This window comes from Vulpes lagopus, chromosome X, assembly GCF_018345385.1.
Source record: "Vulpes lagopus strain Blue_001 chromosome X, ASM1834538v1, whole genome shotgun sequence".
NCBI classification, from domain to species: domain Eukaryota; kingdom Metazoa; phylum Chordata; class Mammalia; order Carnivora; family Canidae; genus Vulpes; species Vulpes lagopus.
This window is the reverse complement of record NC_054848.1, coordinates 1,400,908-1,428,205: the sequence shown is the minus strand read 5'-3', so window position 1 is coordinate 1,428,205 and position 27,298 is coordinate 1,400,908. Positions and strand designations below refer to the sequence as shown.

General features: G+C 53.4%; 1 protein-coding gene across 1 annotated transcript; it reads right to left on the bottom strand.

Moving 5' to 3' along the window:
• Window positions 1–411: 411 nt before the first annotated feature.
• Window positions 412–27,298, bottom strand: XG (Xg glycoprotein (Xg blood group)). Its single transcript, XM_041741900.1, has 12 exons — window positions 27,216–27,298; window positions 26,805–26,971; window positions 17,895–17,936; window positions 17,241–17,264; window positions 14,868–14,942; window positions 14,129–14,203; window positions 13,203–13,265; window positions 9,457–9,507; window positions 6,455–6,496; window positions 5,091–5,126; window positions 4,094–4,210; window positions 412–1,706 (listed from the first exon to the last, which is right to left on the bottom strand). The coding sequence occupies exons 2-12, from the start codon at window positions 26,863–26,865 to the stop codon at window positions 1,690–1,692; spliced, it is 603 nt and encodes a 200-aa protein (XP_041597834.1). The 5' UTR covers window positions 26,866–26,971; window positions 27,216–27,298; the 3' UTR covers window positions 412–1,689.

Sequence of the window (27,298 nt, the reverse complement as noted above, 5' to 3'; positions counted from 1 at the left end):
TCCCCCAAACACATGCCTGTGAGTGCTCATCATTGAAATATTCTTATACTAAGAAGGTTGAACACTAAGCAGTTTCCTCTTGTCACCTGGGTGGTGTCCATCCCCTAACTGTGTGACTACTTTATGTTACGTGTTCATCATCCATTTCATTCCAAATGGCACCAATGAGGACATGTCTTCCTAGAGAAGGTGACAGGTGCCCATCTGGTCCCCAAACAACTGCCGGGACCCTCGGCATGGAGCGGAGGCCACAAACACTCAACGGACACGCAACCCCATGCAGGACGGCCTGTGTTCAACGCCCACCAGGCCGCGTAGCCTCCTCACTGGTAGACCTATCCGGTGCTGCTTCCTGGTCGCCAGTGGGAAGGACAGAAAACAAGAACTCGGCAACCAAACAAACGTGGGGTATTCTTTTTTCCTTGACATTTATTGGCTGTGACGAAGATGTACTTATGAGAGTTACAGGGAAACAAACAAATAAGCCAACCAGAAGGATGTGTGTGTTTCGTAATGCATGTAGGTGTGTATGTGAACGTGTGGGAGTGTGTGTCCGCACGCGTGTCCACACACGTGCACGTGCTCACATTCACACCCACTTCTAACCACACCAGAAAGGAGCTCACACCGGAGCCGGAGCTCCCAATCCATCATCCTGAGTGCAAAATATGCATATTTAGGACTTTCCTGGGTCCTCTTCGTGAGTTCCAGACGTCAATGATTGTCTCTATCCCGATATTTCTGGCAAAGTCCAAAACTTCTACAAGCATTTACCTAAGTGGGATGAAATTATACGGATAAACCCAAACGACCCTTTCCCCTTTCCCCTAAAATATTCCTAAAATAGAAGCAAATGAGTAGTAAATGCATTTTAGATGCTTGAGCATTTAACGTTTCCTACTACTAAGGTTACAAAAAAAAAAAAAAGGTATAAACTAAGAAAAGGTTTTCTATATTTAAAGTATCAACTAAGGATGGCGGTGCCCACAGCACAATGACCTACAGAACATGGAGCGAAAAGTAACAGAATGAAGAGGTGCGGATTGCAGTCGTCGTCCCCGATGGGTCCAGAAATACCGAAATTATATGGTTTCATGGGAAAATATACAGCATCCTCAGGCTGCTCCCCACCCCACACCTCCCGCCCCAGCCCCCAGGATGGCTTGGACAGGAGCGGGAATGCACGCACGATCCCGAAACGCGGACTCTGTGTGTGCGCAATGGGCACGGGACGGCGCACGGGTCCACGCGGGTCCTGGGTGGCGGGAATCCTGCATTCCACATCAGCCCGACCCACGGGTGCGAGCTCTCTGGGTCAGGCCCCCGTCCCATCACCCCTGTAGAGCTTGCTGGGAACCCCGCAAACCCCTATCCCCTGGGCCACCCCTTCCCTGCCATGCACCCTGCGGGCGATGTGCACCAAGAGGTAGTGTCAGGGACCCAGGACACCGTGCAGATGTGTGTGGCGTGGCCACGGGAGCCCCGGACAGATGCAGCTGTCATCGTGGCACGGCCCGACGCGTGCTCAGGTGTCCCGGAGCACCCGGGACGCTCTGCGCGGAGGCTCGGCTGCACCCATAGGAGATTCTCTAGGGCGACAGGTGACCTCAACCACCAAAGGGACTGTCACAGCAGCGGCCAACGCGGTCCCCGTCCACGCCGAGCTTCTCCCGAGGCGGCCCGAAGCCCTCAGACGTGCGCTGGTTCTGGAAACGGAACAGGAGCGACACGATGTCACGGGCAACACAAAAACCCGAAATAACGCTCTCTGGATGGGCGTTCAACCAAGATTCTCCTTTCTCACGCTTTCCCTTGTATTGTTATTTTTTTTCCCCAGGGCTTGGAACATCGGTCCTGAATTCACCGACTCTACTTTTGTGCTCACCAGGTAATATCTGCACCAACCGCTTCTATGGATGCGGTTTCCTTGACCTCCCTGAGGTGGGAGTGTTTAATAGTCCGCTGTTAGGGACACAGGCCCGTCACCCGTAAGGGGCATGTGCGCGCGACGTGGGGCAGCTTCTCGGCGGGGCTGCCCCCTGAAGGACAGCGAGCTCCGGGGCCTGGGTGGCTCAGTTGCTTAAGCGGCTGCCTCCAGCTCAGGTCATGATCTCCAGGTCCTGAAGTCGAGCCCCTCATGGGGGGGGGGGTCCCTGCTCAGCGGGGGAGTCTGTCCCTCCCCCTGCTGGTGCGCACTCTCTCGGATAAATAAAATCTTGAAAAAGAAGAAAGAATAACTAACTGGAGACCCCGACGGCATGTTTATCCAGTCTCCAGAAACGGGGAGGGCACGACCCCACATTTAAAAAGAAACAAAGCAGAAATCATCTCCACCTGCTGCAGAAAGAGTCACGGAAGGTGAGGCACTGGGGGCAAAATTCAGGTGGACAACCCTCCCCTAAAAGTGCAAGATTCAAGTCTACACTCGTGGGTTCTGAAATGCCTGCGTGGCCCTGATGAAGGAGGAATCCTAACGCATGCTCCGTGGGTCTGCCACGACCATGCAAGCCGCCAGCCGTGCTAGGGGCTTTGCAGAGACTCGGTTTCCCCGCAATGCCAGGGGGTTTGCAGAGACTCACTTTCCCCCCAAGCCACCCGCCATGCCAGGGGGTTTGCAGAGACTGTTTCCCCCCAGTGCAAGGGGTTTTGCAAAGACTCAGTTTCCCCCCAATGTAAGGGGTTTTTCAGAGACTTGGTTTCCCCCCAATGCCAGGGGTTTTGCAAAGACTCAGTTTCCCCCCAATGCCAGGGGTTTTGCAAAGACTCGGTTTCCCCCCAGTGCAAGAGGTTTTGCAGAGATTCGGTTTCCTCCCAATGCCAGGGGTTTTGCAAAGACTCTTTCCCCCCAGTGTAAGGGGTTTTGCAGAGATTCGGTTTCCCCCCATTGCAAGGGGTTTTTCAAAGACTTGGTTTCCCCCCAATGCAAGGGGTTTTGCAGAGACTGTTTCCCCCCAATGCAAGGGGTTTTGCAGAGAGTCGGTTCCCCCCCAAGCCGCCAGCCATGCCAGGTGTTTTGCAGAGACTCAGTTTCCCCCCAATGCAAGGGCTGTTGCAGAGACTCTGTTTCCCCCTAAGCTTTCCAGAGGCAGGATGTGGTGTAGACCTGAGCTCACGGGTGCCCGGATTTGGTCAGTAACGCCCGTCTGCCAGCAGAGGGAGGCCCTGGGCAGGTTTTGGGATTTTAACACCCTCACCTGTAACAGGGTTCCTGCAGGTTTCCTTAGGGACACAGGATGGGTGTGAGTGACGCACCCGGCAAACCCCAGATGGAGTCAGACGTGGGTGCTTGCTGTGAGGACCACCCCTCAACGCACCCTCACCTCCTTTGTGCAATAGAGCCCCCCGCCCATGCAGTCTCTGGACTCTCCCTGCATTCAGGTCCCCAGGGCCCCAACACCTCTGCACCCCACGGACGGCCAACCAGGCAGGAGTCTCCAAACCCAGGAGCCTGCACCTCCCCCAAAGAAAGCCCAAACCAGAAAGCCACAGCGCCCTGTCCCCGCGCCCCCATTTCCGAGGGGTCTGTGCATAGCCTAGGAATTGAACGGTAAGGCTTACACCTCGGGGCCTCTATATTTTTCTCTTTGGAGAGGAACAGAAAAATCGCACGCTCCACCCAGACATGTTCCGGGCCCCTTATGACGAATCGAAATGGTGTCGGCCCCGCTGGGGGCTTGCTTAGCAGGTGTCCCTGTAAGTGAGTTCTTGGCGGCCGCTGGCAGCTAAACCACAAAGCTGCTTAAAAATGCAAATACAGGGATCTCTGGGGGGTTCAGCAGTTTGGCATCGGCCTTCGGCCCAAGGCCTGATCATGGGGACCTGGGATCCAGTCCCATGTCGGGCTCCCTGCATGGAGCCTACTTCTCCCTCTGCCTCTTTCTCTGTGTCTCATGAATAAATAAATAAATAATTTTTTTAAAAAAATGCAAACACAAGGAGGAGCACCCCGTGCATGGTTCTCTCACATTCCCGTGTATCAAAAGTCCCAGAAAAAAAAAATTCCCAAGGCAAAGTGGGTCTCTGGGGCGTACCCGGAAATAGGCCTGCCTAGTGACCGGTGCCCCAGAGTGTTTTCAGAGACCCTGAAACTTGCCGTTTGGCGTGAAACAGTTTCTCCTCCTGTTGCGCTGGCAGTAACCGGCCGCCGCGCCCACCAGCGTCACCACCAGCACCGACACGATGGGAGACACGATCTTCGCTACCGTGTTGCCTGCGGGGGAAGGCAACGGGGTGTCAGAAAGCGCGTGGCCCGCCACAGAGCCCATCATCCTAAATGGTGAACAATCTCACCTCCGCCCCCCTCCCGACCTGCAACCCCAGGGGAAAAAAAAGTAAAAAAAAAAAAAAAAAAAAAAAATCAGAACAAGGAGCCAGAGGAAGGGATTCTGTTTCTACCCGGTGTGGAGAGTATCAAGCCCGTCTTACCCGTTCAGGACACTCAAGGACGAAAAGTGCAAATAAGAGGCACTTGATTGGTGTCTCAGGTATTTGTGGAATTGGATGCATTTGTACCTTTTTCCAAGGGGCAATGTATTCTTGAGCAAAAAGTACGTTTTCAACCCAAATGTAGCCTGCTAGGCCCGCCGTCCAAGCTCTGGATGCACGCACGCAGCCCTGCTTGATGCCTTGCAGGCAACAGGACGGCAAAGCTTTGGTTTTTCCCTCGTGCGACAAAAATCTGCACTTCCCAGAAAGGGGAAGGCCTCGCTTCCGTGGATGGGAACCACCCGCGTCTGGTACCAGGCAGGTGCACGGATCTCCTTCTCGGCTCCCCGTTGGTGCGCGTCAAGGGAAGGGGAGCCATCAGTGTCCCCGGGACAGGCCCACGCGCCCCACCGGACCCTCAGAGCCATGAGGGGTCCTGCGGCCCGAGATCCACCGTCCTCCCTCCCTCTGTGCGCCCCCGGGGAGCTAAGCACGCCAGGGAGGCACACGGCTGTGCTCCACAGCTTCCTGCCAAACCTAAGAAGAGCCGCTGCTCCAGGAAAGACCGTCAGTTGTGACAGTGCGTCACGCCCACGCTGGCCCGCCCACGGCGCTGTGCAAGAGCGTGTTTATATTAAAGATGGGGTGCGGCGCCCACGCGCTACCTTGGGGGTTGCCGTAAGTCGAGTGTCCATCTCCGCCTGCAAGGAGAGAGGCACACGGTCACGGGTGTATGGAGCAAGCGTCCCCCGCCGGGCACTGCGGACATGCTGGGCGTGCAGCTCGCGGCCCCGCGGACGGCGTCTCTGCAGGGCGCTTACTCGGCCCTGGGATGCACACTCGGCCGAGGAGGGCTGCACACTCAGCCCCGGGACGGGGGTGGCGACGAGGGCAAGGGGGCAAGGGACAGGGCAATGCAGCTTTCATCACACGGGGTCAAGGGAATATACACATGCACATGTATGTGTGCAACATGCACGAGCACACTGTCGTGCACACTTACCTACACACGTGTGCATCATACCTCTACATGTGTTCATGCCTCCACATGTGTGCATGAGCACACGCGCACACCTCCACACGTGTTCATACCTATACATGTGTTCATACCTCTACATGTGTTCATGCCTCCACATGTGTGCATGAGCACACGCGCACACCTCCACACGTGTTCATACCTCTACATGTGTATAAGAGCACACACAGTAGTGTCCATGCACATGTGCATGAAAACACCGATGTGCACATGTGCACACATAGACAGATCCATTCATCCACATGTGTGCACGAGCACACACACTCATGCACACCTCCACATGTGTGCATACATCTACAGTGTTCATATCTCTACTCTGGTGCATGAGCACAACTCGCATGTGCACACATGGACAGATGCATTCGTGCACACCTCCATACATATGCCTACCTCCACACACGCAGAGCACATGCTAATACACACGCAGGCATGCGTACAAGCCCCACACACACACACGCACACATCCGTCTGCACACACACATACACAGTGCACACACAGATACATACAGGCATGCACGTGCAAATCCACGTGTGTGCACACACATGTGCACAGGGGCACACATGTGAAACATGCCCATGTGCATTAGCACATTTACATGTGTGTGCAGCCAGGTGCACACGCATGCACACACGTGCCCAGACGTACATATGCACACATACACCCCTAACTGTGCTCGCATGCATGCACACATGCAAGCACGCTGGCACACACTTGCACACATGCACAGGTGAACACTAACGCGCACACACATGCATGTACACACACACGTTATCAACTGTGAGCAGCGCTTACTTCCTTGCAAGAAAGTAGGGCTTCACTGCGTGCAAAGCAACGTTGCCGACCGGTGAGGACGCAAATTAGACCCAGCTGGTGAGTTAGTTTCCACGCAGGGGGGACAAAAGGACAAGCTTCCCGCCAGCGCCCAGACAGGGTGTTAGTGCTCCCCGAGGACAGCTGCTCCCCACATGGCTCGCAAGAAAGAAGTCCTTTACCATAGGTATTCCCGTAAGTCTTGGGTCTAGGGCGCCCGCCTCCTGCAGGACAGAAAGATGCGTGAAACGGAAGAGAATGCTCCAGAAGCGTCGGTGGCAGCGCTCAGAAAGCCAGCACACCCGAAGCGAGAGGCGGCGGGAGGCTGCGGACGCCTGCAGGCCGCCGGGCCGGTCCAAGGGCAGGGGCCCGGTCACCCGGCGTGGCCCCTGAGCGCACGGCGACCCGGGCAGAGGGCAGCCTGCAGGACACACGGCCCCGACGGCCTCAGCAGCGCATGGGACGGGGCCCACGGAAGGCGCCTCCTCGAGGAGCGGGCTTTGACTTGGCCCCCGGGCCCTCCGCTGCCGGCCCGCCCTGGGCACAGCCTAGACTCATCCTGGCCCGGGAAACAGAGATTCGGGGCACCTTCTTCCTGGACCCGGAGGCCAACCTCTCAGCAAAAACAAGAGAAGACCAACGAAATGCTTGACGCCAATTTTGTTAGCTTGGGAACGGAAGAGATTTGTGGGTGCTCACGAAACCCCGGTGGGCGACATGATGAGCCGCGTCTTCCAAGTGGATGGTCGGGGGGGGTTAGGGCTGAGTGAGCCGTGCGCCTCCCCGAAAGCCACATGTTGAAGGCCGAGCCTCCCAGGACCTCGGGGCGGGGCGCCGCTTGCAGGTGGGGGGTCTTTAAAGATTTCAAGGTTGAGAATGGAGGTAAAATGAGGTCACTACGATGAGGTCATCACCTCTTAGGACTGGTGCCCCTTGTGCACGAGGAAGGGACGCGCCACTCGCATTTTGCCACCCCCAGGGAGCCGCGGGTGACGTGGTCACCGGCTGCATGCACCGGATCCTCGGGGCTCGTGTGAGCAGCTCGGGGCCACAGGCCAGCGGTCCAGACACAGAATTCCTGAGCATCCATCCCACGGGCTGGACCTCGGCTCCCGCCGCACACCTCGGCGCATTTTGCAGACACTTTGCCCCGAGGGTGAGTGATCATCCTGACGCGTGTGCTCTCTGCACTCGGGGGAGACAGGTCCCCAAGAAATGGTGGCGTGTGATCAGTATCCTCATTTCCGGGGTGCAGGAGGCGACGTAGGCATTCTTAGGGTTCCCGGGGAACACTGCGGGGTGAGGCATTTCTCTCCCGCTTACAAATCCGGCAAAGATGGAAATGAAAGCTCTGGAAAAGGTGCTCACGGAGGGAGAATCTTCAGAGGTTCAGAGTAAACACATCCCCGGACCAGGACACCTCCCTGGCCTGGGGGATGTGAGGGCATCATCTGACCCCACAACACTCCGCGTGGCTGCTTGTAAAAATATCCCAAAAAACTTGTCCTGTAATTTCTATGGAAGGACCATGACGGAGCATCACGTCGGCACATTCAGTTTCAACCAGGCAGCTCTTCATCGGGCTCACCTGGGACCTTTGACACGTCCCGGGTCCCATATAGGCTTGTGCGTCCTGTAGAGACAGCGTTATGGGGACGGGACCGTCTATAGGGTGGTGGACGTCTGTCTGCCCCTTAAAGCAGACTGCAGGAGCACCATGCTTCACCTTTACTTTGTACAAATAGGTGTAAAATAATGATTTACACTTCACAGGTTAGGAAGATTCATGGGAAGGACCACGTGTCTAAAAGGACCACACGCCTTGCAAAAGCACTGTTGAAATATTATTTTCGACCAAAAAGACAGTCACTCAATTCACTAGGGATGCTCCAATCCCTTAAAAGATGGCAAACAAAAGGAAAATAATGCCTGGAAATCCATCTATAAATTGATTGATGGGCGAACGGGAGCCAAAGAGGCAAACGTGCAGTCATAAGATTAATAATAATAAGCCCTGGGGACCCTAATGAACAATCCTATATCCTGTGTTTAAAAGTTTCTAAGGGAATACATCTTCAAGGTTGTCATTTCATGATAAAAAAAATAAAATTTGTGGGGCGCCTGGGTTGCTCAGTGAGTTGAGCATCTGCTGATGGCTCAGGTCATGGTCCCAGGGTCCTGGAATCGAGTCCTGGGTTGGGCTCTGTGCTCAGCAGAGAATATGCTTCCGTCTCCCTCGACCCCTCCCTCCGCTCATGCTCTCTCTTTCTATCAAATCAATAAATAAAATAAAACAATGAAGAAAATAAAATTTGTAACTATGTGCGCCAAAGGATGCAAAGAAACAATTTGTAACTGTGTGCACCAAAGGATGCAAAAAATAGGATTTGCAACTATGGTGCGCCAATGGATGCAAAAAAAAAAAAGAATTTGTAACTATGTGCGCCAATGGATGCAAAAAATAGGATTTGCAACTACGGTGCACCAATGGATGCAAAAAAAAAATAGAATTTGTAACTATGTGCGTCAATGGATGCAAAGAAAATAGAATTTGCAACTCTGTGTGGCTGATGGACATTCCCTAGACTTAGATCTGTGATCAGTTACCGAATCATGTTGCACACGGAGAACGAATACAATCTTGTGTGTCAATTGTAACTCAGCGGAAAAAAAATCCGTAGCATTTGCTTTCCGCAGCGATGACGTCGTGTTCTCCATCTTCCCTTACGGGGGCAGAGAGGGTCTGAGGGATTCAAGGTCTGCTGGTTCGATGGCGAGAAAGCCCCGGCCAGCAACGACTGCACGCGCCACTCCTGCGGACATTTGGACATTTCCGTTCGTTCTTGGCAGAGTCGGACCCCCCGAGTGCTTTCTGTTGGCGGGAGGTCGGCCGCCTGACAAAGGGCCCCCCGGTTCCTTGGCCGAAGTCCACATGCTCAGTGCTGGTACCTGCCGCTCCGTTTCCCGCTACCTGGACACAGGTGTGCGGGCAGTGGCGGGGCACCTGGACGGAGGGCCACCGCCAAGCCACACGGCCGTGCAGAGAGGGCTGCGAGCCCCGGCCACCAGCAGAGAGAGCGCCAATGCCCAGCGCCCAGAGAGAGGCCGTGCCCGGGCCCCACACGGGAGTCCCTGCGTACTGCCTGCCCACCCGCCACCCTCTGGCCCAGGATGTTGGCCGTACCGTGAGTGCCACCGTAGCCGTCGTTGCCGGGGTAGTAGCCGCCACCGCCTCCTGCGGGAGAGAAGGCACAGGTTGGGGACGCACGTGGGTGATGGCCCCAAAGCCGTGCCCAGGACTCACCCCAAAGGGAGCCCCACACGGTGCCAAGAGCAAGGGCCATCAGGGCACATCCAGGGCTGCCCAGCTGAGGTCACAACGTGCTAGGAGGAAAAGAGACCCCCTGGGGAAAGCTCGGGGCCTTCCCACTAATAGGCGGCTCCTATTAGTGCAGGTGCATCCTCCTCCTGCAGAGAGATGTGAGCCGGACCGGACACCCCAACCCAGAAGCACGTTTATGAGCCGGGAAGACCGGGAAGGCGAACCCCAGCATGAACGTTCTTGGTGAAAAGCCAGGCATTGGTACTGGCGTTCTAGCGTTCTAGCGGGAACCTTAGAGACAACGCTCTTTGTTCGCGGCGCCACACACGGCAGGAGAGAGCAGCGTGTGCACCCGGCCCGGCCACATGACCAACGTGCGACCGGCAAGCGGTCGGGGACGAGTCCTCACCTCTCCGGAAGGACATCGCACAAGCAAGCACGGGAGAAGCCTCGCCTGCTGCGCACAAAGCCTCATGCCTTACAGCCTGGAGCCCAGGGCTGTGCACGGGTGTGCCCCGTGGGGCCTGTGCCCTTCCTGACCTATGAGAAATTCTGTGCAGGTGTTCACGTGCCAGGGGTGGAGAGAGCGTCACATGAAAGCTTTATGTACACCGGGATGTGTGTGTGTGTAAAGATACATCTATGCACCCATAGGTCTATGTGCACATATCCACAAATAAAGGTGCATGTGTGTATGTATATAATGAATATATATATTGAGTATATACAATGAACATATATAATAAATCAATATAATAAATATATTATACAGAATAAATATGTAATAATATATAGAATTAATATTAATACGCAATGAATATATATCAAATATATAATAAAGATATAATGAACATATAATGAATATATAATATATAATGAGTATACAATGAATATGTAATATATAATTAATATATAATAAAATATAATGAATATATAATATATGATAAAAACATAATGAATATATAATATATGATAAAAACATGATGAATATGTGATATATGATAAAAATACAATGAGTAGGTATCCCTGGGTGGCGCATCGGTTTGGCGCCTGCCTTTGGCCCAGGGCGCGATCCTGGAGACCCGGGATCGAATCCCACGTCGGGCTCCCGGTGCATGGAGCCTGCTTCTCCCTCTGCCTGTGTCTCTGCCTCTCTCTCTCTCTCTCTCTCTCTCTCTCTGTGACTATCATAAATAAATAAAAATTTTAAAAAAAAGATTAAAAAAAAATACAATGAGTATATAATATATAATAAATATATAATAAAAGTTGAGTATATAATAAAGATAATGAATATATAATGAATATGTAATATATAATGAATATATAATAAAATATGAATATATAATATATGATAAAAAATATAATAAAAGTTGAATATATGATAAAGATTAATAAATATAATGAATATATAATATGTAGTGAGTATATAATGAATATGTAATGTATAATTAATATATAATAAATATAATGAATATGTATATATAATGAACATATAATGAATATGTAACATATAATTAACATATGATAAAATACAATGAATATATAATATATGATAAAGATATAAAAGTTGAATGTATAATAAAGATATAATAAACATATAATTAATATATATGAATATGTAATATATAATTAATATATAATAAAGTATAATGACTATATAATATATGATAAAAATATAATGAATATATAATATATAATACATATATAATAAAAGTTGAATATATAATAAAGATAATGAATATATAATAAATATATAATATATAATGAATATATAATGAATATGTAATATATAATGAATATATAATATATGATAGAAACATAATGAATATATAATATATGATAAAATATAATGAATATATAATATATGATAAAAATAAAAGTTGAATATATAATAAATATATAATGAATATAAGGAATATATAATATATAATGAATATATAATGAATGTGTAATATGTAATTACTATATAATAAAAATGTAATGAATATATATGATAAAAATATAATGAATATATAATACATAATAAATATATAATAAAAGTATGTATATAAATATACATATATGAAAGTGTAGTGTACATATAAAACTAAACCTCCATAAAAATGCATATAGACATGAATATATAGATATACATATACAAATGTATATAGTTAAACTATACATACAAACGTAAAACTATATATGTACATAAATAAATGTATATATGCACACATATAAAGATATACGTATACATACATATACGAAGGTATACACAGGCATTATTACAGAAGTATATGTGTATAAACGTGCGAATATAAGTATATATACACATTCAGAGGTGTGTATGTATATAAAATATATAAACAAAGATATATATAAACACACATATAAAGGTGTATGTATGCACTATAAACATTTATGTATACATAAAGGTACGTAATACCTATATCAAGATATATATATAGACACACACAAATGAATATCTATACGTACATGTTTATCAAAGTGTATGTGCAAATAGACACACATAGAAATAAGATATAAAGATAATAAAGATATAAAGATATATATACATATAAAGATATATAGAGACATTTGTATATAAAGGTGTGTACGTGAATATATAAAGGCATCTATACATGAACATAAAGATATATAAATATGTGTATAAAGGGATATATATGTAAATATAAAAAATAGATCAATGTGAACATACATCTATAAGGGATATATGTCGAAGTAAAGACATGCAGACACTATGTAGATAAAAGTGCTCACATAAGTGTATATAAAGGTACATGTACGTAAGCAAAGATGTAGGGAGACATGAATATATAAAGGTGTCTCTACGCACATGTGTAAAGGGACGCACGCGTAAGCATGTAAATAAGAACATATACAAAGGGCCTATAGCCAAGTGAAGACGTACACGTGTACCTTAAGGTGTTTTTGTGAATATCTGTGAAGGGGCATCTACGTGCATATGACAATAGAGAGGTACGTGCATATACATAAGGGATATGCACCTACGTAAGGATACACAGACACGTGTGTATATGACCGTGTTCATACAGACGCACACGAAGGTGTACGTACGTACAGATGCAGACCTGTGCATATGCAGGTGTTGATGTGCATATGAATAAAAGGATGCACACGTGACTAGAGACGGGAGTATGTACACACTGTGAGGACGACAGGCCTAAGTGAAGACGCGTGGACGTGCGCGTGTGTAAAGGAGCACAGGTGAGCGTGTATGCAGGGCTCGCACACGCACCCCCGCAGGGTGGGGAGCCGTACCTGTAAAGTCCTGCACACGCGGCGCTGCGCACAGGATGCTGTGGACAGGAGCGCACGCAGAAAGGCACCTGCACAGGTGTGTGCAGAGCACCTAAAGGTTCGTGCGTGCAAGTACACACACAGACACGCTCACACACGTGTCCACATGTACGTGCCCTCTGCCCCGTGGCTAGTTGCGCCCACGATGCAACCTTCCCGAGGGCACAGGTGCGCGCACGCCCGCCGACGCCACGTGAGACGCGGATGCCCTGCACACCCCACCTTCCCTGAGGGGCCGCGGCCTCGCCGGCACCTCCGCACTCAGGTGAGAGAGGCCGTGCACGTACCTGCGGGCGGCTTGGGCCTGGGCGGGTAGCGGCCGTCCTGCGGGTCAGTGTTGCCAAAGTACCCTGTGGGGTGGAGCAGAGACCGTCCCTGAGGCCTGTGCGGCGCGCTCTGTAGCCCCCGGACCCTTTCCAGCTCGCCAGGGCGCCGGGACCTAAGCGCACGTGTTCCTGCCGCCGCTCATTCGCCGGCAGGACGGGTCTCCGGGGTGGGCACACGGGCGTTCTTATGCAGACGGATGCTCCGGGGTCCTAAGAGCTACATGTGCACGTTTGGGGCCACGCCAGGCCTCGTGGAGAGGAAGCACGTGGCGGCGTCTCCCAGACGGTGAGTCTCGGGGCGCCGGAGCGCTTGTAACATAGCTCATGGGTTTTGCGTAAAGGGGGGGTGTCTGGAAACATCTATGAGCCGTGACCCCTCATTAACATCTTGGAGGACACCCCATGCCACTGGTAGGGATTCGGGGAGGACACCGCAACCCATGAGCAGGGATTCGGGGAGGACACCGCATCCCAGGCACAGGGATTTGGGGACGACACCGCATCCCAGGCACAGGGATTTGGGGACGACACCGCATCCCAGGCACAGGGATTTGGGGAGGACACCGCATCCCAGGCACAGGGATTTGGGGAGGACACCGCATCCCACGCGCAGGGATTTGGGGAGGACACCGCATCCCACGCGCAGGGATTTGGGGAGGACACCGCATCCCAAAGGGCAGGGTTTCCGGGAGGGCGCAGGGGGCTGTTTGGCGCCTCCCAGCAAACCGGTTGAGGACGTGCTCCCTGACGGAGGGACTCAGGGGTAGGTCCTCCAGTCCCCTCCCCCCCCCCCCCAAGTTGCACTGGACCGCTTGTCAAAGAGCCTCTGGCTATTCGAGAATCTTCGGCATTTCCCCAACGCGCACGCTGCGTCCACACGCGCTTACCTCCTCCGCCGTCAGAAATGCCGGGCTGCGGGCGCGGGCGCGGGGGCGGGGGCGGCCTGGGCCTTGGGTAGATCCCTGGGGGGAAACAGCAAGGCGGTTTTAGGGAGGTCACGGCGTGTCTCGGCCACGGGCCAGGCACGGAATTCAGGGCGCAGCGCACAGGCTTCCACCAACGCTTCCCAAAGCCCGTGGCTCAGGCCAGCCCCCAGCGCCCTACCTGGTCAGCTTCTAGGGCTTTGGGGCTGTTGGATTGCAAAGGGCTCTACTGACCTCATCCGTCCAGATCAGCTCTTACTTATTATTTATTATTATTATTATATCTATGGGAACAGCATCATGCAGGTTTTTGACGCCAAGGAGACACGCAGAGTAGGTGACCTGCAATCAGGCACAGCGTGCACAGGGGAGGCTTTCAGGAACGGGACATGATTTGCAAAGCTACAAACAAGTGAGAAAGGAGCTCGCTCGCAGCCTAATTAAAAAATCCATCACAGGCAGAAAAATAAATAAATAAATAAAAATAAAAATAAAAATCCACCAGGAGCGCATCACATGCGGCGCTCGGAGCAAGGGGAAATAAAATGAGTGACTTCCGTTGCCCGCGGTGGGTACTGCTGCTCAGGATGGTGACTCGGTGTCCCGCATACCTGGCCGTTCCTAGCTCGGTGAACCCACCCGACACCCCATAAAGACAAGGCGGGCTCTGCGTGCAAGGAGGCCGAGGGCTGGGGACACCTACCTCCACCGTGGTCCGGCACCCCGGGCGGGGGCTGGGGCTGGGGCTGGTACGGGGGTCTGGGCTTTGGGTACAGGTCTGCGGGGAACACGACACAGCGTTCTTAGGGGACCAAGCGCCTTCTGCGACCACCACCCTATAAAGAGAGCATGTCCACACCCCCACTACACAGTTCCTGTTTTAGTCCCATTCGCTGCCCAGGCGGGCACAGGTGGCCGTGGACTCGCGGCCCATCCCGGGGCCTGTAGATGGGCCATCACAGAAAAGCACAGGTGCGCACTTCACCCGCGCGCGCACACTCGCACACGCTCTCCTGGAAGCTACCTTTCAGGCCACACAGCCCAGGAGGCAGGCAGGCAGGTGCCCACTGAACTGGAAGACCAGCTTGCGACTAAAAACCATAATCCTAATTTTTTTTTCGATGATTCTAATTTTTTAAAAAGGCGGAGATTTCGCCCGGCGCCTCCGTTTAAATCGATGCCGATGCTTTGTCACTGAGCATGCTCCTGTGTGTCTCTCTTCTATCTTAACAACATTGTTCATATTTGTGCATTACTTGTTGCCTATTTGTTGATATGTCTTACAGGACACATATTATATACAACTAAATATTAGATTTTATTATATATAATGTAAATATTTTATATACAATTTATATTGACTTATGTAAGTGCTATATGTAATATATATTATCTCTGTGCTATGTATGTACTATATATCATTACATGCTACGGAATATAAATATATTTATTTTATTTTACTTATTTTTTAAAAGATTACTTATTTATTTATTCACAAGAGACCCAGAGAGAGAGAGGCAGAGACACAGGCAGAGGGAGAAGGAGGCTCCTCGCAGGGAGCCCAATGCAGGACTTGATCCCAGAACCCTGGGGTCACGACCTGAGCCGAAGGCAGATGCTCAACCACTGAGCCCCCCAGATGCATCTAAATGTTTTTATTTTATTTATTCTATATATATATATGGTTATTCATTTATTTTATGTATACTATAGATGCTGCATCCTATATATGCCGTATTACATACAATAACATTATATTTTATATTATGATTATTTTTTACATCTGTATTATATATGCTGTTATATATACTATATTATATGCAAAATTATATATTCTATTTTATTATATTTTATATATAAGTTAATAATGTAAATGCTATATAACGTGTATTGCATGTGAGGTACACATATATTCCAGTGTATGGGTGGACCACATTCTCTTTATCCATCCATCCACCCATCCATGATCCATCCATCCTTCTATCCATCCACTCTTCCATCCATTCACCCTTTTATCCATCCATCCATCCACCCATCCATCCAGCCATCTACCCATCCATCATCCATCCATCTGTTCTCCCCATCTAGGCATGCATCCATGTATTCATCTATCCAACCATCCATTCCACCATCTACCTATCCATCCACTGATCTACCCCTCCATCCATTCACACATCTACATATCTTCCCATCTACCCATCCATCCAGCCATCCATCCATCCATCCATCGATCCACCCATCCATCCATCCATCCATCAATCCATCCACCCATCCACGCATCCATCCATCCATCCATCCATCCATTCATCGATCCATCCATCCATCCATCCATCCATCCATCCACCCATCCATCCATCCATCCATCCACCCATCCATCCATCCATGCATCCATGCATCCATCCATCCAACCATCCATCATCCACCCATCCATCCATCGATCCACCCATCCATCCACCCATCCATCCATCCATAGATCCATCCATCCATCCATTTACCTATCCAGCCAGCCAGCCATGTACCCCCCCATTCATCCAGGCATTCACGCATGCATCCATCCATCTATCAGTTGATGGACATTAGGACTGTCATCACCTTTTTGCTGTTGTGAATCATGCTGCTGTGCATGTGGATCTCCACATGTGCTAGACTCCCTGCTTTCCAGTGTTTCTGCTATATACCTGGGAGTGGTATTGCTGGATCACATAGAAAAATTGGGGGGGGGGTTTGTTTGTTTGTTTTTGTTTTGTTTTGCTATTTGATTTGCTGCCAGAGGGTTCTCCACAGTGGCTACACCAGTTCCCATTTCTATGAACAATGTACCGGAGAAATGCTCTGATTTCTCCACACCCAGACCGACTCTTGTTATTCTGCATATTTTGGTTCTAGCCATCCTGCTAGGGACGCGCTAATGTCTCTCCATGACTAGGTTTTGCATTTTCCCAATGAGCAGGGTTTGCCGTGAACACCTGCAGCCCCTTTGCACACCCAACGCCCCTGTGAACAGCCTCGCACACGCTTTGAGCAGCACCAGCTCCAGGGCGCTCGCTCGCTTCTGGCCAGCAGCCTCATCACTCACCTGAGCTTGGCTTCTTGGTGGGTTCTGTGAAACAACAAAGAGAAAATGAATTCAATAAATCATTGACAACGTGTCCAAAAGTCACAGAAGGAACCATCAACACTCTAATACAAAGTGTAGATTCCAAGGCCCCTATCTCGTGTTTTGAACACACATCCCATTGCATAAGTAGGGGGAAAAACGGGACACGGTTACGATCCATAGCTACCAGACTTCCCCAGGAGCTGGGCAAAGTTACGGGGGGCGGGGGGGTAGGAATTTAGCCAGAGGATCAGCTCGACTCATTAGCACGGAAATTAGAGCCCAGCCTTTCCGCAGGCGATGGAGAGAGACTCTGCACACCTGCAGAGAGGCTAACTTAGCCAAGACCATGCACAACAGGTGGGAGCCCACGGTACTATGCAGGCCAGGAAAGCGGCCCCGTTTCTGGCGAGCAGAGGTAAGAGAGGTGGACACGAGCTTAGGGACCTACTTCCTGCCTCCGCAACGATGCTTATGTGCTTATCCATTCAACAAACGTTGTGTGAGCGTCCACGGGTGCAGCCTGAGCATGGATGTAGCCCAAGACCCCGCTGGCGAGGGAGGCGCTCCAGACCCCAGAGCAACCCCAGAGCTTCTGCAGAAGCAAAGCCCCCGGGAAACACGGCCACTTACCGGGGTCATCCAGAGCGTCGGCCAAGTCAAAGTCACGTTGACCTGTGGAGGGGACAGCGGGTAAGTCGCTGGGACGTGAAGCGTCAGGGGTGCCAGCTCCTGGCTACTCCCTCTTTGCCCCGTGTCCCCGCTCAGCCAGACAGGAGCCTTGGTGCAAAGCTCACCCCCCCGGGAGAGCTCAGCGCAGGGTCAGAGGGTCCTGCTGTCCCCCTGTTTGCTGGACGCGTGCCGTTTGCAGACACTGCTGGGTGCTGGGCATGTGCCAATGAGCCCCACAAGCCCTCCGTGCCCGGCTCTTTCAGGGGGACAGGCGCGTGAGCACCCCTCAAGGCAGGGGCGGGATGCCTCGAGGACCACAATGCATGCCACGGGCAAGGGCATGTCCTGTGCGAGCACACCTGGAGGCCTTCCTGGAGGAGGAGGTGAATGACCGATGCACCGTTTTGAGACAAAACACCCCAAAGGAGAGAAAGTAACATGTTTAAAGGGGCTGAACGGCAGACAAGAGCAGTCAGGCGGACGCACACGAAAACCCACAAAATCCACACACTGGGCCTTGCAGCCCTTCTGCAGAGGCGGCCCCCAGGAAGGTGGCTGTATACCCTGCTGCTCCGGCTGCTGTGAAGCCCAACGTCGACGAGGCTCAGAACCGGCTGTTTCCCCGTGTTTCACCCCGACCCCAAAGCTCCTATTTCACCGACCCCAAAGCTCCCCAGAGCCAAGCCCCAGGCAGTGGGTTATTACTTTTGCTTTGCAAACAGGGCCCTGTGACAAAGCCTTCCCTGGGCCCCAGGGCGGGAGTGGGGCTCCCGGGGGCGGGGTGGGCTCCCTGGGGGCGGTGGTTCTGCTGCTGTGCAATCCCAGGCCTCCCTGCGGCAGCTGCTGCAGCTGCTTGCACCACCTGGTGCTTTCTTTACCCGCACGCCCTGACCTGCTCCCTCTGGAAGAGTTAACCTGGTGACCCACAAGCAAGTGCATTTTGTCTGAAACAAAACGAAACATTAAAAAAAAAAAATTAAGATCCAGTAAATGTTTAGGATGAGCTGAAAGCGGCCCCGGCCGCCCCAAGTTTGTCTGCAGCCCATGGACACTCCTTCCCACAGGCCTTTCCGCCTTCGGCCGCATCCAGCGTCACCGAGGGAACATCAGAAGACGTTTCCATCATTTTTTCTTTTTAAACCGTTTCCTTGAGGGGCGCCTGGGGGTGGCTCAGAGGTTGAGCATCTGCCTTGGGCTCAGGGCGTGACCCCAGGGTCCTGGGATTGAGTCTCATGTCGGGCTCCCTGCGTGGAGCCTGCTTCTCCCTCTGCCTGTGTCTCTGCCTCTCTCTCTCTGGGTGTCTCATGAATAAATCAATAAAATCTTCTTTTAAAAAAAGAAATAATAAAGCAGCTTCCTTGAGCTAGTATCTGGCCATTTGAAGTGCTCCTAAGCGGGAGCAACCACCAGCTCCATCCATTTCCAGAACGTTCGGCTGCGTGCCCCCTGCCCTTCCCCTGCTGGAATCAATCCCACTGAGCACATCGGGGAGGGAGGGTCACCCACGGGGCACCAGGTGCAGGTGCCAGACCAGGAGCTGGTTTCTGGGGGACTCGGGGGACAGGGGGCACACAGGGTGGGCGGCCATGGAAGGGGGGTCTGCTGGGCCCCCTGTGCGCTCCACTGTGCAAGCGCCCCTCTCCAAGGGGAGGCCCTGCAGGTTGACCAATAAGCATCGCCCTGCTGTGCTGGGGGTGCCTCGCCCCCGAAGCTCCAGCCCCCCAAAACCACACCCGCACCCACTAAACTGCTCCAACCAGCTCCGACCACGCCCGGCGTCCCAGATCAGCCAACGCCTCTGCATGTTATCTGCACGGGACACCCGGCCGTGACACCCACGCCTTCACATGCCTGTCCCCGCCTCGCCACCCCCCACGCTCCACGCCCCCTCCTTTCTCAGCAGCACCGGGTGGAGCCCTGGGACGCAGGGATGAGGGCCGGTGACCAGGCAGCCAGAGCTGCACCCTAGGTCTTGCCCTGTGGGCCGGACTCAGGTATGCAGGGCGCTGTACCCGGTGGCCTCCTGCATCAGCTGGCGACACAGTGTCAGGCGCTTGTGTGCAGCACACTCTGGTCCTCCAGGCCCGGAGGGACCCAGCAGGCATGCCCCGTGCTCTCCCGAGGGGCTGCAGCCACCCCCCCAGCCCCGCAGCGGGGGTCACCATGCATTTAGGGTCCTAGCTGGGCCGGGAGGTGTCGCAGGCTCCCGATGCTGCTCCGGGGGCTCAGCCTCTGGGAAACCCCGCCCCCCCACCGGCCTGGAGGCTGCTCACCAGGCCTTCGCTCCCGTTGCCACGATCTTCCACCGTGGAGCCCAGGAGGCGGGGCGCGTGTCCCAAGATGTGTTGTGATCAGCTCTCCGTTCGCTTAGCTAGCTCGGGGACGTTTAATCAAAGCCACATGTCTCGGATTTGTGACCCCAGGAGGAAGCAGCGTCCTGTGTGCCGGGGTCGTGAGGCTGGCGATCCCGCTGACATCCCGGGGTCGGGGGGCTTACGGTGCAGGTCATGCCACTGGGGAGGCTGCGGTCACCATTATGCACAACAGTCCCCTGCTCCCCATTCCCCATTTTGTGGGTTTTTTTCTTTTCTATTTTTTTGTTTTTTGTTTTTTGTTTTTTTTTTTAGAAAAAGCTATTCTGGGGTATTTGAGTAGTATTTGCAGGAACTTTGTCGTCTCCAAGTACCAGACCGGGAACACCAGCCCGGTTTGACCCCTGATCGGACCCTCCCGTCCGATCCCCACTGCACGTGTGACTCCGGGTCTCTCAGCTTCTACACACACCCTTGAGCTGACGCGACAAACGGCAACATGCAGACCGCAGGACTGTTGCTGGAATAATAAGGACACCGCGCGGACGCCAGGGCTTCGCAGCAGCGCGGCCCCACCACTTGCCCGCCTGGCCGCGGCCGCCACGCACAGCACACAAGCGCACGCCCGAGGGTCCCCTGCAAGCGCTGAAGGACCACCCGCTCGGATCTAAGGGAGAGAATGGGCCCCAGGCAAGCCGTGAGCAAAAGGCCGAAAAAACACCAGCAAGCACAGCATGAGTATCACGCGGCGCCGTGGACTTTAAAGACGGTGGACCGGGTCCGCATGGTGGCCCGTCCCCCACGCGGGGGCGCAGACAGGCTCCGAGAGGCTGTGATTCGAGCCCACATCCCTGCATCCATGTCCCCCACAGGAAAAAAAATGCTTTTCCAGGCATTTATTTATGTATTCATATTTCTTCATATAAGGTTTTCTTTCTTTATTCAAGGCCCAGGCGGGTGTGGGTGCACGGCCGCGGGAACAGCTCGGCGCAAGTGCATGAGTCTCTGGGGCGCTCACGAGGTTTCCGTGTGCACCGGGAGCAAGGGTTACGCAAGACGGCCGGGTTGTGATTCGGGGCACTTCAGTGCGCGAACGAGCGGGGACGCCATGAGGGACACTGCCCAGGGGTGGCCCGGCGGCTGCTCTGTGGAGCCAAGCAGGTGACCCCGCGGCTCAGGCCGCCCCTGGAGCCCCACCCTGTCCGGCGTGCCCTGCAGCTGAGCACAGCTGAGCCTCCCCATGCAAGGCCAACCAGCTGTCCCCGTTACCAGCGTCCCCAGGTGCCCTTTGGACGAAAGCCCGTGGGAGGGACGTTCTGGTGGGATGGAGCAGAGGCGCTCACCCCACCCCAGGGCTCGGTGGAAGGGAAAGATTTTGTGCCTGGAGAAGACAGGCCGTGCATGGAGAGCTGCGTGCACACCAGGGCTGTTCCTCAACCTCTGACCTTCTGCCTGCGTGGCTCTCAGACCCTCGCGGGCGTGTGATTCAGCCCGTCATCTGCGCCCGTGCAGATTCCAGATCGGCAAGTCTGGGCGAGGCTGAGACTGCATTGCTCAGCAGGTCCCAGGGGGTGTTTCGGTTGCTGCTGGCCTGGGGACCCCACTTTGCAAGTCCACAGTCCAAATAGGAAAGACATGCTTCCTCCCTGCTCTGTCCAGTGGGCCGAACCCCCCAGGACCCACTGAAGAAGATAAGAGCCAAAGAAGAGCCTCAGGCTGCTTCTTCTCAGAAGTAGGAGGGCAGGCAGCTTTGCACCGGCCATGGGGGCCCCGTGCATGCAGCGTGCAAATATTCCAAGTTGATGCCACTGGGGCCACCTTGGGAGCAGCCCTGTCAGTAAGTCCAGGAAACTCCAAGGGATGGTCATGGGTCTTGAGCACACACAGCTCTGTTCACTTGCAAAAGGAAACCCACCCCCTTTTGGGTATGACTTGTATGCACATGGGACCCTGCTGTTTCCCCAGACACCCCTGAATACGACGCATCTGGCCTCATATCCACCCCGAGCGTGGAAAATTAGAGAGGCCCATTGATGTCATCTAGGGTGGGGGCTCTAGATGCTCCCCACGTGCTTCTGAAGTCCTCTGGGTAGGAGGCAGGGGCTCCCCGAATTACTGACGCAGAAGGACCCCCTGGGAAGCTAGGAAAGCACCCAAGATGGGGCCCCAGAACCACGCAGTGGGCCCGGGGACTCTGCATCTGGACCCCATCCCCCAGCATTCCTGACTCCCGCCACCCAGCAAAGTCCATCTACCTCCCCAGAGGATCGGCACTCTGTCCAGGTCATATTTCACGGCGATCCACCAGGATAAAAACAAAACACCATCGGAAGAAAACGTTTTGAAAACTCTTGGAGAACGGTTTGCCGCAGCGTCGCCCGGGAAAGCCGTCTGCACGCTCATGTCACAAGAGGACAACGCTTTGCTCGCATTGCCCCCTGTTCTCTCTTTTTTTTTTAAAGATTTATTATTTATTTATTTATTTATTTATTTATTTATTTATTTATTTATTCGTGAGAGACACAGAGAGAGAGAGAGGCCGAGACACAGGAGGAGGGAGAAGCAGGCTCCATGTCCAGAGCCCAATGTGGGACTCGATCCCGGGTCTCCAGGATCACACCCTGGGCCAAAGGCAGGCAATCAACTGCTGAGCCACCCAGGGATCCCCTGCCCCCCTCTGTTCTCAAGAACGGGGCCGTTTCTACAGCAGCTGCGCTCACCACCGAGGCGCCCCCTTCAAGGGCGCAGCTCAAGGTCACAGGGAAAGCAGGGACGCAACATGATTAAACAGCTCTGGATCCACCCCAGTCCTGCAACAGAAACAAACACAGCGATGTTTCTGAGAACACAGCTGCGGGAGCCCGGGTGCTGAGAACAGGCAGAAGGACCACGGAACCCTCTGGAAATCCAGCAGCGTGGGTGTCTCGGGCAGTGGAAGTGGATATATGAAAACATTCTGGATGGTTCATATTTTGTGTCGACATGGCTGGGCGATGGTGCCCGGATGTTTGCTCAAACACTAGTGTAGATGTCACTGCGCAGGTATTATCATCTGCGGTCACATGCCAGGAATCACATCCCCCTCCGTAATGTGGGTGGGCCTTCTCTCATCTGCTGAAGGCCTTAAATGGAGTGAGGTTTCCCGGAGAAGAAGGGACTCAGACTCAACACGGCAGGGTCGCATCCTAGCTGAGCTTGTAGCCTGCCCTGGAGGTTTCGGACCTGCCAACTACACAGTCCTGTGGGACAGTTCCTTAAAATATATCTGAGTCTGTAGATTGAGGATGATGATAATGATGATAATGATGAGAGAGAGAGAGATGAGTAGTTGGTTGTATGGATGTATGGATGAGTGAGTGAATGCATAGATGCATGACTAGATGAATGGATGGATGGATGGATGGGAGGATAGATGGTGGGTGAATGGATAAATGATGGATGGATGGGTGGTGCATGGATAGATATGATAGGTGAGTGGATGGATGGATGGATGGATGGATGGATGGAAAAACGATGGGTGGATGGGTGAGTGCATGGATAGATATGATGGATGGATAAATGGATGGATGGATGGATGGATGGATGGATGGATGGATGGATGGAAAAATGATAGATGGATGGGTGAATGCATGGATAGATATGAGAGGTGAGTGAATGGATGGATGGATGGATGGATGGATGGATGGATGGATGGATGGAAAAATGATGGGTGGATGGGTGAGTGCATGGATAGATATGATGGATGGATAAATGAATGGATGGATGGATGGATGGATAGATGGGTGGGTGGATGGATGATGGATAGGTGGATGGATGGATACATAGATGATAGATGGATAGACGGATGGATGGAAGGATAGATGGGTGGGTGGGTAGATAAATGATGGATGGATGGGTGGTGCATGGATAGATATGATGGATGGATAAATGGATGGATGGATGGATGGATAGATATGATAGACGCATGGATGGATGGATAGATGGGTGGGCAGGTAGATGAATGGATAGATGGATGGATGGGTGGATAGATGGGTGGGTGGATGGGTAAATGATGGATGGATGGGTGGTGTATGGATAGATATGACAGATGAGTAGATGGATGGATAGATGGGTGGACAGATAGATGGTAGATTGACAGGCAGACAGATGTATGTACGTAGAGGTGGACAGATATTAGACAGGCAATATTTAGGTGGGTAGGTAGGTAGGTCAGACAGACACACCGAGGCAGACAGCTAACATCAGGTTTCTCAGCCTAAGGACTAGCAACATTTGGGGCTGGATCACTCTGTGATGTGTGCAGCAGACACCGGGCGGCACCCATTGAGGACACCAGCCCCCCTACTCACAGTTGTGACAACCACACGTGACTCCAGATACTGCCAAGGGTCCCCTGGCGGCAAAGCCACCCCTAGTAGACAATGGTGGTCTGTCACATGTCTCCCGAGGGGATGTCACTTCCGGCCTGGCCGTGCAGGCTGATGATGCATCACTGAACGGGGAACCCCAAAACAGCCGCCTCCTGGCGCCACATATCCATGAGACTCCACCCAGGGGTCAGCCAGATGGCTCAGTGCTCAGTCATCATCCTTGCCAGGGAGCCCTGACGCTGCACGGCGTGACTCTGGGTGCTTCTGAACCTGCAGATGCCGAGTCCCACCCACATGCCCAATGAGCAGCTCAAGGGGCAGGGCCTTCGTGGTGCCTTTAATCCAGCTCCTCCCCGATGACTCTGCAGCAAGGATCGGGAAGCGCCGCCCTACATAGCTGGGCAGATCCGGCCCTGCCGATGGGCCTGGTGACAAAGCAGGCTCCAGTGACCCAACTGGCTTTGGCCTTCACACTCCTACATTGGCTACGTCCAACGTAGTCGGAGGCGTGAGGAAAGAGGCAAGAACCAAGAGACACCCTTGGTTGTCTTTAGAGTGTGGCCTGTCCTGTTGGCCTTGGGCAGGTGTCGCATCCTCCACATAGCACCATCTCAGAAGCAAAACCAAAATGCCCTGCACAGCTCCATGCAGCAGGTGACACGAATACATGCCACAATCCGTGAAAAATAGGAGAAAAAGATGCACGGGAACACGGGAACGTAGGTCACGGAAAACAAGAGCGAATCTATAAGGTATCGTCGCTCTGGCGGGACGATGGAGACATATCTTAGATACGTAGAAATATTTCCTTTTTTTCCTGACAGACGGAACCCACAAGCTGGCCTCGGCAAGTTTCTCTTCCGCTTCGGCTTCCTCATTGGGACCGCAGGCAGAGGACGGAACCCTGCCGGGCCTCAGTTTACGCACCTGTAAGGCGGCGGCACGCGTGGCAGCGACATCGGCTGCGTGGCGAGCGGCGGCGTGCGTGGTGTGCCGGACCTGTCAGCGTTGTGCCACGCACAAGGGCTCTCTGCTAACCGATCCCGCAGGTGCCTGAGGACCCGCGTGGCCCCTGAGTGCGTTTCCCTCCCTTCTCCCTGCACCGTGCAGGTGCACTTGTCCCGAGTGGGGACCTTCCACCTCCCGTTGACCCCACGAGGTCACGACAATAGACTCCGGGATGCGCTTTCCGCGGGAGGTGCTGGGTTTGCAGCTGCGCTAAACGCGAGCTGTCCCGTGTGGCCCCTGCGCCCGCACACCTGGCCTGGCATCACCCCCCATGCGGAGACTCCCGTGTGCCCTTCGGCACATGCACACGCAGGTGAGAGTCCCAGGTGACCCTGCCCGTGGTGGTGGCGTCTCGCTGCGCCTCCCGCGACAGCACATTGGGGACCCAGACAACCAACGCCTCCTCCCTGAACGTGTGTCGGTCGAGATAAACAGGAGGCGCCCCGGCTAACCGACACCCCCCACCCACCCCGTGCCACCTGCCGCCCGCCCTTCCATGCGTGGAATGGGGTCTTCAAATGCCCGGAGTGGAGAGGGGGGGTCTCGATCCCACACCCATGGGTGCGTTCCGGTTCCTACACACCCCGGCCTCGCCCCCAACACACCGAAGCCCTGTATCCGGGATGCAGCCCGTGCGCCCCCCGGCAGCCCTGGGCGTAGTAAACAACTCACATGGTTTCCATTTGCGCCCAGGGGCGGGCCGTTCACCCGAAAGCTGCACAATCAGGCAGAGGCTCTCCCCTCTGCCCTGACCCCCAAGCCCAACCAGCCCCGGGGGCGCCGCCCGCACACCAGCCAGCTGTGCTCCCGCTCTGTGTCTCTGGGCTAATACCGCCCCTCAGGGGAATTGAAAACACCCATCGCCGCCTCCCCGCGGAGATCAAGCCCCAGAAAGACAGGCCGGGTTTGCAAAGCAGAACAAAACAGCAGAGCCGGGGGCTTGCCTCCAGGCGCTGCCGGCCTGCACCGGGTGGGTCCAGGTCCCGTCCCCCAGGGCCGGCAGGACCCCTGTCCCCTGTGCCTTCCCAGAAGCCACATGCCCGTCCCTCCCATTCCCGTCTGGCAACGCACAGCCCACAGCCGTGTATTCGGGGGAAGCTGCGCTGGAAGGAGTTTTGCAAAGCGGCCAGAGCGCCAGCCCAGCACCCACGCGGCTCCCCCTGGGCCTGAGCGTCTCTCACCTTGTGTGCGCATCAGAAAGCCCAGCATCGTGACGCACAGGAGGCCCCACCGGCTCCCCATGGTTGGCAGCGGCAGGAAGGAGCCTCGGTGGAGGCCGCAGCCCAGAGGCTGGTGAGATCCGGCCTCCCGGACCCCACCCTCGATGTGTTGACTTCCTGTCTCCCGGCTTGGAAGGAAGGGAGGAGATGTTTCAAGCGGAAAGTATGAACCAAGCTGCAGTCCCTTTGCCAGATGCTCGTGAGCCCCGAGCTCAGATGCCAAACCCCACGCCCTGGAGCCCGAGAGGCAAGCGCTTGCACGCCGCAGGCCCACCCGGAGCGGCGCTCAACGGCCAGCCTCGGCCGGGCAGGGAAACTGGCATCGTCACCTGGTGCCGGTGGGCCTCCCTCCGCTTCGGGAAGCGGGCGCACCTGCTTGGCAGCTCCGCTCCCTGCAGGCGTGGGAGGTGCCACAAGATCAAAGGTGCCAACCCTGAGCCCGGGAAGGACACTCC